General features: G+C 36.6%; 3 protein-coding genes across 8 annotated transcripts in view; 2 read left to right on the top strand and 1 right to left on the bottom strand.

Moving 5' to 3' along the window:
• LOC115234114 overlaps positions 1-4,395 on the top strand; it is a 6,814-nt gene extending 2,419 nt beyond the window's left edge. Inside the window, exons 2-3 of one of the 2 annotated variants that reach the window (XM_029804874.1) lie at positions 265-474; positions 767-4,395. In XM_029804874.1, coding sequence (XP_029660734.1) covers positions 265-474; positions 767-853 — 297 coding nt within the window. In that variant the 3' untranslated portion in view covers positions 854-4,395. The remainder of the gene's footprint in view (positions 1-264; positions 475-766) is intronic. The other variant, XM_029804873.1, reaches the window with a different exon arrangement.
• The window catches only part of LOC115234112 (cytochrome b5-like), a 44,759-nt gene extending 32,030 nt beyond the window's left edge, over positions 1-12,729 (bottom strand). Inside the window, exons 1-3 of one of the 3 annotated variants that reach the window (XM_029804868.1) lie at positions 12,594-12,729; positions 10,206-10,386; positions 9,362-9,548 (exon numbers count right to left, since the gene is read on the bottom strand). In XM_029804868.1, coding sequence (XP_029660728.1) covers positions 9,362-9,414 — 53 coding nt within the window. In that variant the 5' untranslated portion in view covers positions 9,415-9,548; positions 10,206-10,386; positions 12,594-12,729. Of the gene's footprint in view, positions 1-9,361; positions 9,549-10,205; positions 10,387-10,815; positions 10,987-12,593 lie in introns of those variants that run through there. The other 2 variants (XM_029804869.1, XM_029804871.1) reach the window with 2 other exon arrangements.
• A 13-nt stretch (positions 12,730-12,742) lies between these two features.
• LOC115234108 (RB1-inducible coiled-coil protein 1) overlaps positions 12,743-17,397 on the top strand; it is an 18,630-nt gene continuing 13,975 nt past the window's right edge. The window contains exons 1-2 of one of the 3 annotated variants that reach the window (XM_029804860.1): positions 12,743-13,770; positions 13,868-14,664. In XM_029804860.1, the coding sequence (XP_029660720.1) occupies positions 14,597-14,664 (68 nt within the window). In that variant the 5' untranslated portion in view covers positions 12,743-13,770; positions 13,868-14,596. Of the gene's footprint in view, positions 14,665-17,397 lie in introns of all 3 variants that reach the window. The other 2 variants (XM_029804859.1, XM_029804861.1) reach the window with 2 other exon arrangements.

The raw sequence follows: 17,397 nt of genomic DNA, 5'->3' as shown, positions 1-17,397 counted from the left end.
CCCCCCCCCTCCTATTAAATATGTAGTAATGTATAATTATCTCTCTATTGCCTGAGAGATTACACAATTCTATTTTTTTTTCTCTGTCTATCCTTATGATACATGTAGTATATCAATAGTATATAGTATCGATAAGTAATCGCTCTCATTGTTCAAAACTCCTCTCTCTTTTCTCTCTCTCTCTCTCTTTCTTTTCTCTCTCTCTCTCTTTCTTTTCTCTCTCTCTCTCTCTCTCTTTGTTTTTCGTTTATTTCCTTTGTGCAGGCGATGCCGACACCGGCAATGCCCCTTCAACGAAAAAAATCACTGCCGGACGTGGCGCAGCCGATCCAGCTCACAGCCACGGCGCCGCTGTCGAGAGAAGAAGTCAGTATCTTGAGCAGCTTAAGAAGAGAGGAGATCCGCAGACAGATCGACGAAAGTGAGAGGCTCAGAGCGAATCCGTTTTTATATCTAGTCAGTCCTCAGGTTAAAGTGAGTATTTTTCGAGTTTACGACTGTCGAAATTGTTTATATTGACAAAGATGTGGCGTCGGTTGCAGCGATCGTTTGGAAAACGTGAGAATAAAATGATATTATTGTAATTAAAATACGATGAGACGAAACAATGAGCAATCGCATTATGTTATACGCAATTGCAAATGTAATTTTGTTTATAAATGATCGATATGAATCATCCTCGCCAAATTCTGACAGCAAAGATTAACGAGGTGTAATCAGTAAAAAAAAAAAACATTTAGGTAATATAATTGCTTCGTACTTTCAGGACTGGTTCTCTCGACAACAACTCGTGATGCTGGTGCTCTTTATCAACATATCCTTAGCCTTGATGTTCTTCAAACTGCTGACGTAGCAGCCAGCCGACGATCGGGTTCACGGATTCGTGGTAGACGTGACCTGAAACCCGGCGACATCGCGACGTCTTGGATCGTCACCGAGCCAGAATTTCGACAGAAAACGAAACGGAGGATATGGCCGCACCAAAAATCGCTGGAAACGAATTTTATGAGCGACTTGCTCGGTCGCTTGCGCGTCGCGAGCATTTTGCGAAAAGGAAGGGATTTGAATCGATCGATACGAACGGAAAACTCACGGAGAATCACTTCAGCGAGGATTTTTAAGGCGAACACATTCAAATTTCGAACGATTGCTAATTAGACGAAAAACAAAGAGAGCAACGAGAGCATCCTTCTGAGATATCACGCGGGGACCTACGATAGATCCAGCTTCAAATTTTGTAAAGTAAAAAGGGCTTAAACGCGTCAAAAAAAAATATAAGTAAAATGCAAGAGTAGTTTAAGGAGAGTTTAAATGACAATGCATTTTCGAAAACTAACATACACCGGGGAAATAGAATTTAATGTTCTGCTTGTGATAAAGCTTTTTCCCGGTTTGTAAATTTGGCGCATAAATCCTTTTTAATTAGCACGTTATTCAGGGAAAAGGAAAATTTTTGAAGAAAACAATGAAATTTTGGAGCGTTGTTTGTTGTAATCTCCGCGGGAAGGAGACATCGACAACAACAAAAATCATTCTTTGGAAACTGATTGCGCAAATCTCGCGCATTCCCACAACGTCCGCGTATTGCATACCCTATATTTTTACACCAAATACTTTAATAACTACTTGTACTACTTGTAAGTAAAGTAGACTAAATTCTACTTTGGGCGGATCGATGCGTTACGCGCACATACGCAAATCTTTCTTCGTAATCTTTTCTTTTTCGACGATCGGCTCGAGCGCAGTAATAGTGACGATTGAATTGTACTCGATCAATTTTTCAACAAGTTAGCCACTTGTCTGAGGATGCCGACCGTTCCCTCTCTCTCGTTTATTCTTAAATATTACTATTCGATTTGAGAAGCAGCGTTAAAACTAAAGAATTCGTACTTATATATAGCAATTGTATTTTAGCAACGATCGTAATTATAGCCATGATGCCGCACACGATATAAAGAATAGATTCGTTAATGCGTATTCGAGCATTTATTACGTGCATCGCACAATGTACGATTGCAATAAATTACGTAAATTTGTATAAAGTTATCATAAGATAGAAAGAGATTACTCTTCTAACTTGTACGCGAACTTCGCGAAAATACATATGTATATATAATATACATAGTTACAATTAATATTGTTAGATATCGCAACGGCTTGATTTGAATTTTTCATCATACCGTTTCTCGCCTTAATTTTCTCCAACGAGCGGCTAGTAAAATACATATATGTAAATCTAACAATAAGGTGAGAGATCCAAGATCATACGTTCCGAAGCGTGGACGCAAAAGATTAATATTTTTTTCCTATTTTCTTTTCTTTACATTTTGCGTTTAAGAAAGATATTAACGTTGAAACGCGGATGATTCATATCGACAATCGAGTTGTGTACATAGAATTACCAGAGTTACGATAACATTATTCATCGAGACGCAAAATCGCAATCTCTCGATATATATAAATCACGACTCTTATAGAAATATCTCTCAGATATCAAAATTGCGAATTAAATACGATTTTGCTTACGACGAGATCTCGTAGACATCTTGGAAAAAGATCCGTGACTGTATTGTATAATATTCGCGAGACTAGTGAAAATTAAATTGTGCAAATGCTTTTTGCGTTACGAGATATTTGCAGTCTCCTTTATCTCGTACTTTGCGAAAATATGGAAATGCAAGATAATTCTTGCATTTCCTCTTCCATGATTTCGCAACGAAATTGATGATCGGCCTTTCTGCGCTCGAGCGACCATAGTTTTCTAGCCTCGGGGGCATAGTGTGTCATATCTTTAAATAAATTTGTAAATAATAGTGCAAGAGCGTCGATTGCGCAAAGTTTGTCCATTCTACGCGATACCGTTCTCGCGCTCTCGATGCAAATTTGCCCGAGAAGCATAAAGTATCAAGAATCCAAATCACCTTTCCGCTCGAAGGTTCTTGCTCTTTTTACATGGCAAAACTAAGCTTCTTATATATATATATATATATATATATATAATGTGCTTTCTGACAGTGCCAATGACAGAGCTAATACTTCCGCGGAAATAAATATAATTGGCAATATAGCCAAAATAAATTCGCTTTCAATTATACTCTAAATCTAAAAATCCTGGTTTGAGCGCGAGCACGTAACGCAAAATGACTCAAAAATAACATAAAACATTCGATCGAGGTATAGATATTTTTGACGCTATCTATATTGAAAATGCGAAAAGCATAAAAAAACCATTATTCTTTGTCATCGAGGCATACAGTTTTTTTTCTGAACAAATCGGACAAACTTGTTTATAGGCCAGATTTGTAATATTGACTTTACACGTCTGGCATTTATTCTATAACTTGATAGTAACACGAAAAAAATTGTAATTTATATGTCGAAGAATTTCTCTCTCCGATATCATACGATACAATAAAAGGATGTTAAACTTGTGAAAGGAGTGTCAAAAATGTCACGTGTAAACCCAGCTTAATTAAAAACGAGTATCCTAACTTTAAAAAGGACGAGGTCATATAGAAGAAGAAGCCGGAAGAAGAAATATGTTGAATGTTCCGGCTTAAGAGAAGGACCAACGTGACATTCTGTCACGAGGTGCATTCGCATATAGAGATACTATAGTTATTATTATATACGCACATTCGCCGTTACGGGGTCACACGTTTTGTGTGCATATATACGATTAATTAATTAATCCCAAAGAAAAGCCACAGAAAATTATTCGTAATATTATTGGCAGAGCATCAACAAGGATAGAAAGAGATTATAATAAAAATTGAAGAGATGCGGAAAGTCATTTTTGTCATCAAAATTCCATCATTGGGCAAGGAAAATTTGATTTGTATAGCTTTAATTATCAAATGAAGAGATTGATAAATAAAGCAATATATAATGCCATGTCATAATGTGTATATACATTGTATACATATGTGAGAGATCACATGTATATTTTACTCTTGTTATCTCTTAATATAATATCGCAGTTGGCGCGCATATTCCCTCCACCCCGTAATTATTATATATTATTATTATTATTATTATTATTATTATTATTATTACTATATTGTACTACTGCTACTATTATTATTACTATTATTACTACTACTCTACTGCTATTATTATTAATTATTTAAATTACTATTATTATTACCATTATATTGTTATCACCGTATCATCATTATATCAAAGATTTGCGAATATTTAAAACGAAAAGATGGATGTGAAAGAAATTTTGGTACCTTGGAAAACATGCGACATACATAGACATGCGCGCGCCACACACATAAACACATACACACACACACAGAGACACACACACACAGAAACTGTTGGAAAGGAGACCTATTGTCATTGTTAATTCGCGCAAGCAGTGATTCAATAAACTTGTATCATAATTGATAAACGGCTCTGTTACTGACATCACATTTCGCTTTGTTATTCCCGTCAAATGATTGTCATCCGCATCGCAAAGAAAAAGAGTAAAACTTTAAAAAAGAGAACTCCATTCTAAGGACTTTGACATAAGTTTTCAAAAGTATGATACTAAATAATTTTCAAAATGTTTTAGCCGTCGCTCTTATTGTTTATTAAAGAATTATTAATAAATAAAGTAAAGCGTACAAATAAGTATTGAATTGCATATAATCTGAGTTTTATGGAGCATAAATTTTATGTTATACATGTGCATATTATTTGTACATTTAAAGACATGCATTAGCAAAATTACACTTTTGATTGATCTGAAGATTTTAAAGTATTTTTTTCGTACAACAAAAAGTATAACTATGATGTAGATTTATTAATGCTAACAAATTTTAGCACCTTAAATAAACTATTTTTTTATCAATAACACTCTTTTCATAAAAATTTCATAATATTGTTATGAAAGGATGCCTCTTTATTATTGCATGTAATATTATCACTCAAGTCGATAAGACCGACTGAAAATGTAACACACAATGAATTATATTTATACTTTGATAAAAATCAAAACAAAAATGTAAGAATCAGACTTGGGAAAAATCAAATTATCACATTTACCACCTGTGTGCATCGTCAAGTTTATTTGTTAATAACTTTTTAATAAAGAATAAACGACAGCCGAAATCTTTACTCTTAGAATCATAATCTCGACAATATAGTCAAGTTTGTTGGATTCTTTTTTAGAGTTTTATCAAAAAGGGTTGCAAACGAGATCATCGAGAGTCATAACTGCTGTAGTAACGTGACAATTTATCTGTATGTTTGTCGTGTTATTGAAGAAACGAGGTCGCGCACTCGTAATAGAACCTTGCATTTCCTATATACATACGCGCGCACGCGCACGCACACAAACACACGCATGCATATATACATCACGGATACGTATAGGAAAAACTACAACGAAATTTACGCAGTAAACATGCTAAATGTGCTAACCGCGTTTGCGTTAAACTAAATATTTTCTTACATGTGTTTATTTATGACAAACCGTCACAACTTTGAATCTGCGTAGTTACCGAAACCAGTCTTAAATCGTAAACAGAGATCGTTGCAAATAGAAACAATTGATCAACAATTGATCTGTAATTAATCTGTGAGAATATCGAAAAAAGTCGGCATCGTGTTATACGTAAATATAATATATCGCGTCGATAATGCAAATCCGTGTGACAGTTCCGTCAAATAAACTCCGCACAACCCTAGTTCTAAACATTGCGTCATTAATGTAATTATCGAGAAATTTAATTTCCGGGAAAAAAAAAAATATTCTATAACACATCGTTTGTAAATTATAAAATTTTCAGGATAGAGAACTTAACAGTTAATTATGTGCAGTAAATTAATATACAAAAATGTCGCTTGAGATTAATTGCGCGAATGAATATAACGTGTGTTGCGTATGTATTGTAACGTATACATTAAAAATACTTCACTTAGAAAAAGAGGTATTTCTTGGAAAGAGAAAGAAAAAAAAAAAGAGAGGGAGAAAACTATGAGATAGCTACGAATTTTTTTCTATTCGCAGAAATATATATGCTGTCATATATAAGCCATAGATAAAATGTTTAGCAACTACTCGACTTAGCAATTATCGGATATTATATCTACGTGACGCGTTAAAGTTCATTGAAAATTTACGGTAGTTGCATTTGCAGCGCTTTTAGCGCGGCGTATAAGAGATTTATATGCGCGGCCGGTTAATCGTTAATTAGCGCTATCGCGATTAATCTTGAACCTCGGATTTTCCCCGTGCTTTCGTCGTTTCGCTCGATTTGCTTTTTCAGCTCGCAATCTCGCATAGAGGCCACATACGTGACCCAACACGACCAACCGGTCATCCATTACACACTCAAGTGATCAAATATAAAACAATGTAACGCATGCAGTAATACTATCCATGCCGATTAGTTTCCTGTTTATTTTCTACTCTGATAACAGCCTTGTTTCCCCTTATATTTACACAATTAAAACATTCCTTTCTTTCCGTAATCAACATCGATGACCCTCTTGACGTATCGCATTGCAAGCTGACAAATCTTACATCATGCATTCAATTAAATACACGCGTCGTATTTCGCCAATTTAATAAGCTTATCATACAGAATTATAGAAAATTGACCGTGCTTGAAATATATGGACGCTATTGGAAATTTTTTTTTCCAAATTACTTTATTCTAAAGGTGAAAATTATATTACGGCAACTTCCGGTTCTCGCGCAAAAAATCTTGAACGACCTTGTATAATTTCGGAAGAGACCGTCTGGTGTGGCCTGTTCCCCTCGTTTTTTTTTCTGCCGGCCGATATGATGCCTTGGGAAGAAGAGAGCAGCGGGAGTCCAAGCGAGGTCATAAAAGAGCGTATCGAGACGAAGTCTCGACCTCGATCTCGCGGCAGGAACACTTTCTTTCACGAAGAGGGTCTCAAGAGGCGAGGGTGGCCCGAGGCCTCTAGTCGGCGAATGAAATGATCGCGCCGTGAAATGTGCGATATATGAGTATGGTGTTATAAATTAAAGAGAAATTCGCACCATCGTTTTTATTGTCCCCAGAGAGATGAAATAGTTTAGTGTGACTTTTTGTTCGATGAATTATTGAATATCAAACGCAAGAATCCATTAAAACTCGCGCAATTTTATTAAAGCCGCATATAACCCTCTCTTTCTCTCTCTCTCTCTCATTATTTCACATTCATCCACCGTTCCTCTCCTCTTTCTCCTTCCCATTGATATTCCATATGCTTGTTATTTTTCATGCATTAAAACATTAAAAGCTTCATATATTCTGCTATTTTAATCAAATTATTCTCATTTACTATTGAACGAAATTTAGTAAAACAAATGATGCTAAAATATCGAAACATATTCCAATAATAGAAAATATGTTTCCCATTAAAAGTTGTTACGCTCTCTTGTAACGTGTAACGATCTATTGCAAGAAGCGGCATTGCTATTCTGCGGTATAACGCTAAAAAACCGTAGACACGTGTGAAATGGTTCCATAACGAGCGCGTGATTTAACAAGCGGTTATGCAAGTAAGCTCGATACGCGAACAATCTGCGGAAAATTAATAAAAGGTGAATTACACTGAGAGGGAGATGCAAACACGAGCATGTTTTTTTTTTAAGTATATCGTATTATGTGCAATTATACGGAAATTTTAATATAACGATTGAATGTAATTGTAACTATGGTACAAAATGTAATAATAATAAAAGTCGGTTCATCTTTGTTAAAGTACGAAATTTTTGTAAACTGATTCAATTTAATATTTAAAATTAAAATCTAGTTGTTTATGTATTATTAATTCTTTACGATATCGTGAGAGACTTAAATTAAGCGCAAATAACTCATTAATGATATTTCATCATATTGAGCTAATTAAATAGATAATTTTAACTTTTTAAGACGCACTACGCTTTATCGGTGTATATTTTTGCTACGCCGCGTGTATATAGTACGATATATATATTTCGAAATCTCCTGAGATCGCGCCTCTATTAAACCTGCAAGTAATCACATTGAGACACGCGCGTGTCACGAGATACTAATTACCCGCATCTCGCGTTACTTCGCACGCATCTATCGCCTTCAATGATAAATCGCACATTCACGCTCTCATACAATAGCATTAAATCGCGTCGCGCATAATCGTATATGTATATCTAAATAGCAGATATACCTATATATATATATATATATATATGCAATTGATAAAGAGGGACTTTGTCTACAAAATTACTGTTAATTAAATTACAAAATCTGAGCTTGCGTTTTTAATCTTTTAGTTGGGCTTGATCAAACACGAGCGCAAGGTCTGCCCGCAACTGCTTAATGCGTAGATCATTTTCATTAATGTAATTATCGAGAAATTTAATTTCCGGGAAAAAAAAAATATTCTATAATATTCGGTTAAAAAAAAAGAGAGTCGAGTCACTCACGAGTTTGCATGTCAAGGTTTAGCGCAACAAAATCGAAAATATTTAAATGGAAGAATATAGCGACGTATCTTTTTAATATATAAGCATATACCATTGCATTTTGCCCGATCGTGCACTTTCGTGTCACGCATCAAATGACACTGCATCTCTAAAGCACGTTGTCTATTATTGGTGTCAACGTCATTCAAGCAGTGAATGCCAAACGAAAGGTGATCAATTAGCGGGCAATAATGTCATCGCATCGTGTGTTTCTAAAAAATTATTTTAATGAGAATATAAATTTTATATAAATATACTTTTATATAACAATAGCTTATCATCAGATTCGAAATGTTCTAATCAAAGAAAGACGAAAATTTGTTACCTGCTAAAAGTTTATATAAAAAAACTAATTTCCATATCGATATTTAACGGAATTATATTTAAAAGAGATGGAAGCGCACGCATATATGTATTTCTAAATCCCCCCCCCCCCCCCCCCTCTCACCTTTTACTCTCGGAAAGATAATCTCCATATCCGTCCGTACGCGCTTCTCAAATATATATTTGGCATGGCGATTAGTAAGATCGACTAGGAACGCAATTTACGAGTCTTATCAAATCTAACCGTAATCGCGATTCGGAGAAATGGGTTTAGAGAGCGAGATATCGAGCGCAATATATTGTCGCCATGCAACATTCGTTATCTTTTATCTCTTTTGATTTTTTTTTCGCTATGCGAACGAACGATAAAAGACGCATCCATAACCCAAACAAGAATCGTTACAAGATAAAGGCGTAAAGAAGGAATGATGAGAATCAAGGAAAAAAAGCTGGAATAATAGAAAAAGAATCTATTTACGTTGTGACGGATGTTGTTACAGACGAAATCAAAGCTATAAAATTCGACTGTCCTCTTTCTAATCAAATCGTTGCGCGATAAAGATATTATATATCAATTCGTACCGACTATCGTTTTCTCGTTCCATTCCTTCATATAAGTTTATGTATAACACCATTTGCAGAATAAAAAGTAAATTGGCATTTTCTGGGTCATTAACCGCGGCATCGATCGCGTCGATATCTTGTTTCGAAGAAACACTAGGCGAGCCGACCCCATTCCTCAGTTTTTTTTATCAAATTCACTTTTAATCTGAAATATAAACAGTAGAAACATAGCTTGTGCGTCTAATTTTAAAATTTGCATACATATGTGTGTATATATATATATCTATATATAATACATGTACCTAATTATACATTGCGTATAGCTATGCGTAGAAAGAAACCGAACCGGCAATTTTTATATATTCCTGGGTTATTGCTACAAAATATTGTCGAATATGTGTAATACATGCATTACAATTAATACAATCAATTGTTGGAAAGGAAAATTTAGCACACGTCAGAAATGAATTATATTTGTATGTATTTCAATGGCAACAATTTTGTTTGTAATATTCTTCTAAAATGACTGTAACTGAAAAACTTAGGTTTTTTCGCATTAATTTCGATCTACATACAACACAACTATGTACCTCCAATTAGATAATATCGCAGCTATATATACGCAATAATGCGTATGCCAATGAAACGAGAAGGATGCCGAGATCGTACATATACATATATACAATAATATGAGCGCCACGCACAACGTGCAAGTGCGTGATCTGACCTCGGTCTGTTCACGCACCTCCCGCATGACTCTCCGGCAACTCGCGTGCTACAAAAGCTAATGCGAGCCCGAGACCTTCGTTTGGGAGGGGCAGAGAAAAAGATCGACGCGTGAAATCTCATCATATATACTTACGTATGCGATCGCATCGCTGCTGTGCTGATTTCACGAGAGCTGCCTTCATTTCCATCGGTGTAAAAGACGAGGTGTGGAAACGCTCTTCTTCCATATGCGTCTTTATCTTTAATCCTCCTTGGGTGATTCGTTCGTTCAGATTTTCTTATTTTCTCCAATTACGCATGCTTACACGCGATCGCTAAACAAACTAAAAAAAAAAAAAAAAAAACATTAGATTTGTCTGTGGATTTTAATTTGTTTTTGTCATACATATTATTTTATATTAATCTTCTATTAATTAAATAAAAATTATTTATTTAAAAAAAGCACGTATACTTTTATATTGAATTTTCAATGTTTTGCCTGTCAGTTTACTTGTGTATAATTAATATAATTGTGCTTGATAAGAGGGAGAGAGAGAGAGAGAGACCAAACTCGAAAATTGTTAAAATAGGTAGAATAATTAAAGAACCGAATAAAAGAAAATCACATTTATTGTAACCATATATATGTAATCTAATTAATTCATTTTTTCTCTCGGCTCTTTGATTATTCTATCTACCTCAACATTAGAGCTTGGTCTTATCAGCACTTGCTAAAATAAATTTTATAATTCTATTATATATACCGAAATACTTGTTTTGTCTGTAGACCTTGGTTTTTGAAGCATTCTTTCTCTATTTTTATTACAATGCCAATGATGTGCGTAAATATTCATTATTGCATATTCTATTCGGCATCTAGAAAAATGGTGAATTTCAAAGAGCGTTACGTATCTCTTTCAACGATTACGTGTATACATATACATATATACATACATGTACCTTCAATCGACAGAATTGATCGCATGAGAAATGTTAATATTTACTACGGACAGGTCGCCGAGAGAATGCTACAATGTTTATCAACTGTGCGATCACGGAAATTTATCAGGAATGACGAAACATGTCGTTGCGTTCAAACGAGTAGATCGATTGCGCGTTTTTGACTAATACACATGTTTATAAACTTGACGAGACCAAAAAACTGGATTCAAATCGATAACAGGAAATAAATCATATAAAAAATATAAAAAAACACGTAGGAGATTTACCGAATACGGAAAAAAACAAAGTTATATATTTTTATATACATACATATTTATTTAACACACATACCTAATTTTTCTATATTTTTTCTGCAATATAAAATTTAGCTTGCGAGCTTCTCCTTTTCGAACGCATTTCCACAAGAGGGAAATGCTCGTTAATGATCGAAAATTACCGCGCAATCTCGTTCGAGGACGAATTGATTGAAATTGATATTGCTCTGTGGGGGAGCACAATCTTCATTCGATACATTTACGCGCTAAATAAAAAATTCGCACCTCAATCACGCTTATCCGTTATTCCGACATAGAATGCTATCGCGAAAATAATGATTCACGCATATCTTGGGGAATTTAACAAAACACGTTAATGCGCGATCAATATGAAATATACATTGGTGTGAGTATACTTGTTTAAAAGTCTGACTCACAACTTTATCGGAAATGTATAGCGATCCCAGTCGCGAAACATTGCGTCACTAACAACGAATATCTGTCTACTAAATTTACGCGCTTTTTACGCATCATAAATTTTCCGGAGTATAACATGATCGCCGCAATCGCGTATTATAATTTATGATGATATTTACGTATATGCGAATTATGGATAAATTATTCACGTACATTTGACGATTTACCGAAAAGAAAATGATTTCGTCTATGAAAGAATCGTTCTCGACATCTACGCGATTGCTCTTCATTACGTGTGCGCAGTTCTTCTAGTACGTCGCATTTCGCACAAACTCAACAATCTTTATCAGCAGCCACGTGCTGTACGCTATACGTGCAATTATAACGCCAAGATTGGCCTTTACTGCGTCGGAGCTATTCGCGACGCAGTAAGCTACGCTTACATATTCAAATTTAAATTCAGTATGTCTAGACTAGACTCATCATTGTATTCTAATTAGTTGTGAAGTTGTTCGCGTCATCAAATGCGCCGTGAATGCGTCGCGACCGCCAAAAACTCTGCCACATTCACGCGAGATAACTTTTACTCTCACGGTCGCCCTTGATCGTCTTTAGTAAACATATACAAGATTCCTTATATTTTTATGTAAATTTACAAGCTTATCTCTCTTTTTTTGAAGCTCGATAGAAAGGACTTCCTACCGTTGAAAAGATATAATCTGCCCTTTTTTTTTATATCAAAAGCTTTAAAAAAGAGAGAGACAGTCGTCAATTTACATGAAAAAAAGTAAGATTAAATATTCATAAGATTAAAAGGCAAAGATGGGTTAAAACATTTTCTCCTTCTCTCCTTTCCTCATAGACGATTAGAAAAATATGTAGTAAGGAGAAAATTTGTTCTCCATTACCTGCACCACTATCCGGCACTGGCGAAACGACGCAAAACGACGTGACGTGAAACGTCAAGCCAAGCACCAAGCACGCCACACCACCAGTCGATGGTGTATCGCGCATGCGCGCCGGCGACGATTGGGATCTCTTTTCCTACCATTGCTCCTTCGGTCGTTCTGTCCGCCGTGCTCGGATATGTTCGGCTCCCCTCGTCGCTCGTCGCCTCGACTCGACGCGCTCGCGGCTCGACGGTAAACAGCTGGCGACGCTCTGTGTTAGTGCTGGTTAGTGCAAAACGTTGAACGGGACCGTTCGGAGCTGGGTCGTCTGTGGTTGCCAGTCTCTCCTACGTACTCTACCCTTTTCTTTTCGCGTCTAATTATATATCCTCGACCGACGCATTCTTGGCCACTGTCCAACCAATCTTTGGCGGATTCGTCTCGGTGAAGTGAGAGTGGCGTAGTGCGAGAGGAAGCCGAGCGAGTTGCGTCGTTGTGGAAAAGCCGTGGGGAAAGCCGAGTTTCTTTGTTCGGTGCGACGGGACGGGACGCGACGCGACGGATCTGCGCATAGATTGCGGTGGTGGTGGCGCAGCATCGTTTGTGTGTTGTGTGTGTCGCGCGGTTGGCCGAGGTACTTTCGTCGTCCCTCATGCGTAAGACGGGACAGTAGCCAATAATACATGGCTATTAATATTCAATCTACGTTGTGCATTGTGCTATAAATCGCGTAAATTTTTACAACACAACGAGAGATCTTTGTGAACGACAGTGTCGCTCGCATCGTGAATCGAGGAAACGAGGAAAAAGGAAGGACGGACGGACGGGACGGACAGACGGACGGAGAAGAGCGAGAGAGCGCGGCGGACGCGGTCGCGTAACGCGGCGCGCGAGTGCTTTGTTTTGCCGAGCAGCTGATCCGAGGCGGCTGGCTACGACGTGACGGTAAACGCGATACAACGCGTCGCTCTTATCTCCGACGCCAAAGAAATCGGCCGTTTGTGTGCGTGCGTGCGCGCGCGCGCGCGTGTGTGGACCGTATGCATTTTCACCGAACCCCGGAAAAGCTACGTCGCATCACCAGAGCCGATTGATTCGATACATCTGAACGTATACACAAGTCGAGACACAGCATCTGGCTCCATTGTCGCCAATCGATCGCCAACGGACTTTCCGCGTTGCCGGAGGGATTTTTGTAAATGATTTCATTTCACGTAGAAACGAAATCAATATTAATATTTCAAGTTTGACGAAAATATCGTCTATATGGAAACTCGCTTTCTCTCTTACAGATTTCTCAAGGAAATCCAAAGGAAACGTACTGTGATGTTTAAATTACGTCTTCGTTGCATTTAAAACGACCGCTCGATAAACTGGGCTGATGACGTAAAACGTTTATAAATCACGAAGTGCGTTGCATGAAGATTATAACAAAGGTGCACGAGGCTACGTCATCGACCGGTGTTTCTCGTCTCTACAGGTAGAAGCTAGTGTTTGGAACGGGCGAATGGTCGATCGAACCATAAACGACCTCCCGCTGTTTATTTCGGCCCGCAGTCTTTCGAACAATTAGCTTTTCCTGCAGTGGTAAAAGGGAACGAGGAGGAAAACGACACTCATAGTGGAGAAGACGTTGCCGTTTCGAATTTCTCTCTCGACGATCAGGAGGAGAAAATCCTCGAGGATCTTTCGGCAGCTACGAAACAATTGATTCAGAGCTCTCGAGAAATCTGGATGATACTGTACGACGTGGGACGATTTTTATGTAGTGGGATTTCGTCTCGAGATCGACATCGAGAATCGTGTTGATCGATGCGGCATAGTCCCGGGGGGGCCGTCCTCGCGAACGACCAGGAACGTGGGGTACGGCCCCGATCGAGCTGACTAGGGGAACCGTCGAGGCCCGTGGGCCTCCTGCTGCTGACGGGACTCGTGCCAGAAGGAAGGGATCCACGACGGCAGATACATTGAGGTATTCCAGCAAACACATTTCTGTCGTTGGTCATTTAACCGGCTCCACGATGCTCTACATCTTCCACGTTGATACTGGCACTACCATCACCTTCGACATCAAGCTGGCTCTGCAAAGGTAATTCGCATACATTGTATATCTTTGCAACAATGTATTTTCTCACTATCTGAATGGTGGTTATTTGAAATGAAAGAGAGAAAAGAAAGAAACTGATGTACAGATAAATCGCGAGGAATGAAAAATAATTTACAAAGTACATGCATATATATATATATATTATATACTTGTACATTTTTTTCATCCTTGATTTATCTGTACATCAGTTTCTCTTCTCTCTCTATTTGTTTCAAATAATCACTATTCAGATAGCAATAGAAAAATAAAAATATATACATGTATACAATTTACATATTTTTATATATATATATATATATATATATATAGCATTTTGCTTTTAGCATATTATATTGTATTTTCAAACTTGTATAAATTAGTATTAATATATATCTCAATATTTAAAACACTTTAATATGGATTATATGTGTGCAATGTATTTGTTGTTTTCAACTGGATGTTGGAAACATCAAATGTATTGCAGTATTTTTATATATATATATATATATATATATATTTATTACTTATACTTATTTTGCTTATGTCTTTGTGATTTGATAAGAAATCATTTTGATATAGCGTGAATCCAAGGCTCCATCAAAAAAACAAATTGCAAAAGTGCGGCGGACATGAAACCCGTTGCGTTGAATTATGTGCGTTGCTCGAAAGTTTTTTTGGAATTACGAGTGGAAACTCATCCTAGATGACTGCAACTCGCGCCGAAAATAATATCTACATATATACAATGAAATGCGCGCGCGCAGTACATGGGGGTGTGGGTTGACGCGCACGAGTTTGACCCGATGGTAAACTCGGCCAAGCTCTCCCTCTAATGCGTACGCAACACGCGTGCATGATGCAAACGTACACTTTTTTTATGCTCCCGTTGCTCTGTTTGAACAAACGCTCATCTTTACTTTGTTCCGAATGTCATATGGTAGTGTTTCCCGCGATTTTAATTTTAATAGATATATAAATTTGACGTTTTGTTAGCAAGAATAGACAATAGTATTCGCAGTTAAAAGAACGTTTGAAAAAGAAAACTTTTTGCAAACTAAATTTCTTTAAATAGAGAGACGGATTACAATAATCATATTTGTCGGATAACTATATTTGGCTGAGATTTTATATGGACTTTACATTAATAGAATTTTAACTTGATAGAGAGAATCTGTATAATATAATAATGTTGGATATATTTGCGATAAAATAATTTTGCTCAATATTTTCGTTGAATCGATCCAACATCGACTAAAAATTTATCACAAAATTTATAAGTGAGATTTTAAATCGATTAAGCTGTTAATTTATAACATTGTTATTTTACGCGGATTAATATGGAAATAATAAATTGAAACAGTATCCATCATATGTACCAAGACAGTAATTGTTATGTATTTTATATTTTATTGATAATATCAGAAAAAAAAATTTGTTTTTGCATACAGGCTAAAAAATTAAAGTTAGCCTCACACAATTATTTCACACAACCTGCCGCATGATAATGTCTGATTATTTATGCTCGTCTGCAACAAAGGATTATTTCGTTTATCGCGATCGTTATCGAGTTAGATCGTTGCTGAGGGGGATAACGAAGGGAATAATGATTTCCATCAGCGGGTCGGCGTATGATAAACGACTTGGTTACGGATAAAATCGTCGTATTGGTACATTAAATGCATCGAAAACGTCTGTTTGATAACGGCGTAACAACATGCCACTTTCTCTCTCTCTCTCTCTCTCTCTCTCTCTTTCTACACTTTTGAGAATTATTCCCACGCAGTTATGAAAATAATATTGGCTCGGGATGCATTGGCCGTTTTGTAATATGCCACGCGTACCGAATCACGTTGTACAAGCTCAGCCAAGCTTTTAATACGCAGCATTCTAAGAAAGACAGATTACACGGCCTTCTCTTTATACTTTCGAGTAACGTCAGAGATCAATTGAGGAAAAAATTGCTGACTACGTCCAAGTGATGGATGATGTGGGAAATTATGTAATTATAGTAGAATATAATTTTTAATATAATTTGAATTAATTTGTATATATCGTTACTTCCGAATTATAATTATCATATTATTTCCAACATTTACGCTTTTCTGTCGCACGATTTCTCCGTATTTCTATTCCGTTCTATTCTGTGTCGGAGCATTTATTCTCAAGTTTATTTTGGATATACTATTTTTGGATTAAGATAGAGAGACGGTCAACGGCCCCGTTTGTCGCAGCAATTAACGATCTGTGTCAATTTGCGAGGGCGACCTCCGCCTCGACTTGCTTTTATTATCGCGCCTGCTTATTAATCGCGGCTGCGCGATTAAGCATGAATGAGTAAATACGCTGCGGCCTAATTGCAACGTCACGATTAAACGCAAAACTAGATAATCTTGTCGTAGTAAGATCGGTAATACGCTGGCCACGGCAGAACATATTTCGGTCGATTATCTCTATTCTTTGTTTACGTAATCAATAAGGATACTGGACAACTTTTTATTAGCGCGAGAGAGAATCAGTGTAAACATATTTATTTGATTAATATAAACATAACGACAAGTTAATAATACGCATGTACGTGTGTAGATTCTTTACAGTTATTAGTTTTACTATTATAAAAACATATATCTCTTATACTGTTTTTTTTCTTTGTGCACGTTATCTTTAATATATTCATCGATAATACACTTCAATGAGTCATTTATATAAGTCATCAATGTACGTGTTTTTTTTTTTTTT

This window comes from Formica exsecta, unplaced genomic scaffold, assembly GCF_003651465.1.
Source record: "Formica exsecta isolate Colony F162 unplaced genomic scaffold, ASM365146v1 scaffold194, whole genome shotgun sequence".
NCBI lineage: Eukaryota > Metazoa > Arthropoda > Insecta > Hymenoptera > Formicidae > Formica > Formica exsecta.
Note: the sequence above shows the minus strand (reverse complement) of the source record. Positions and strands in the feature narration are given on the sequence as shown.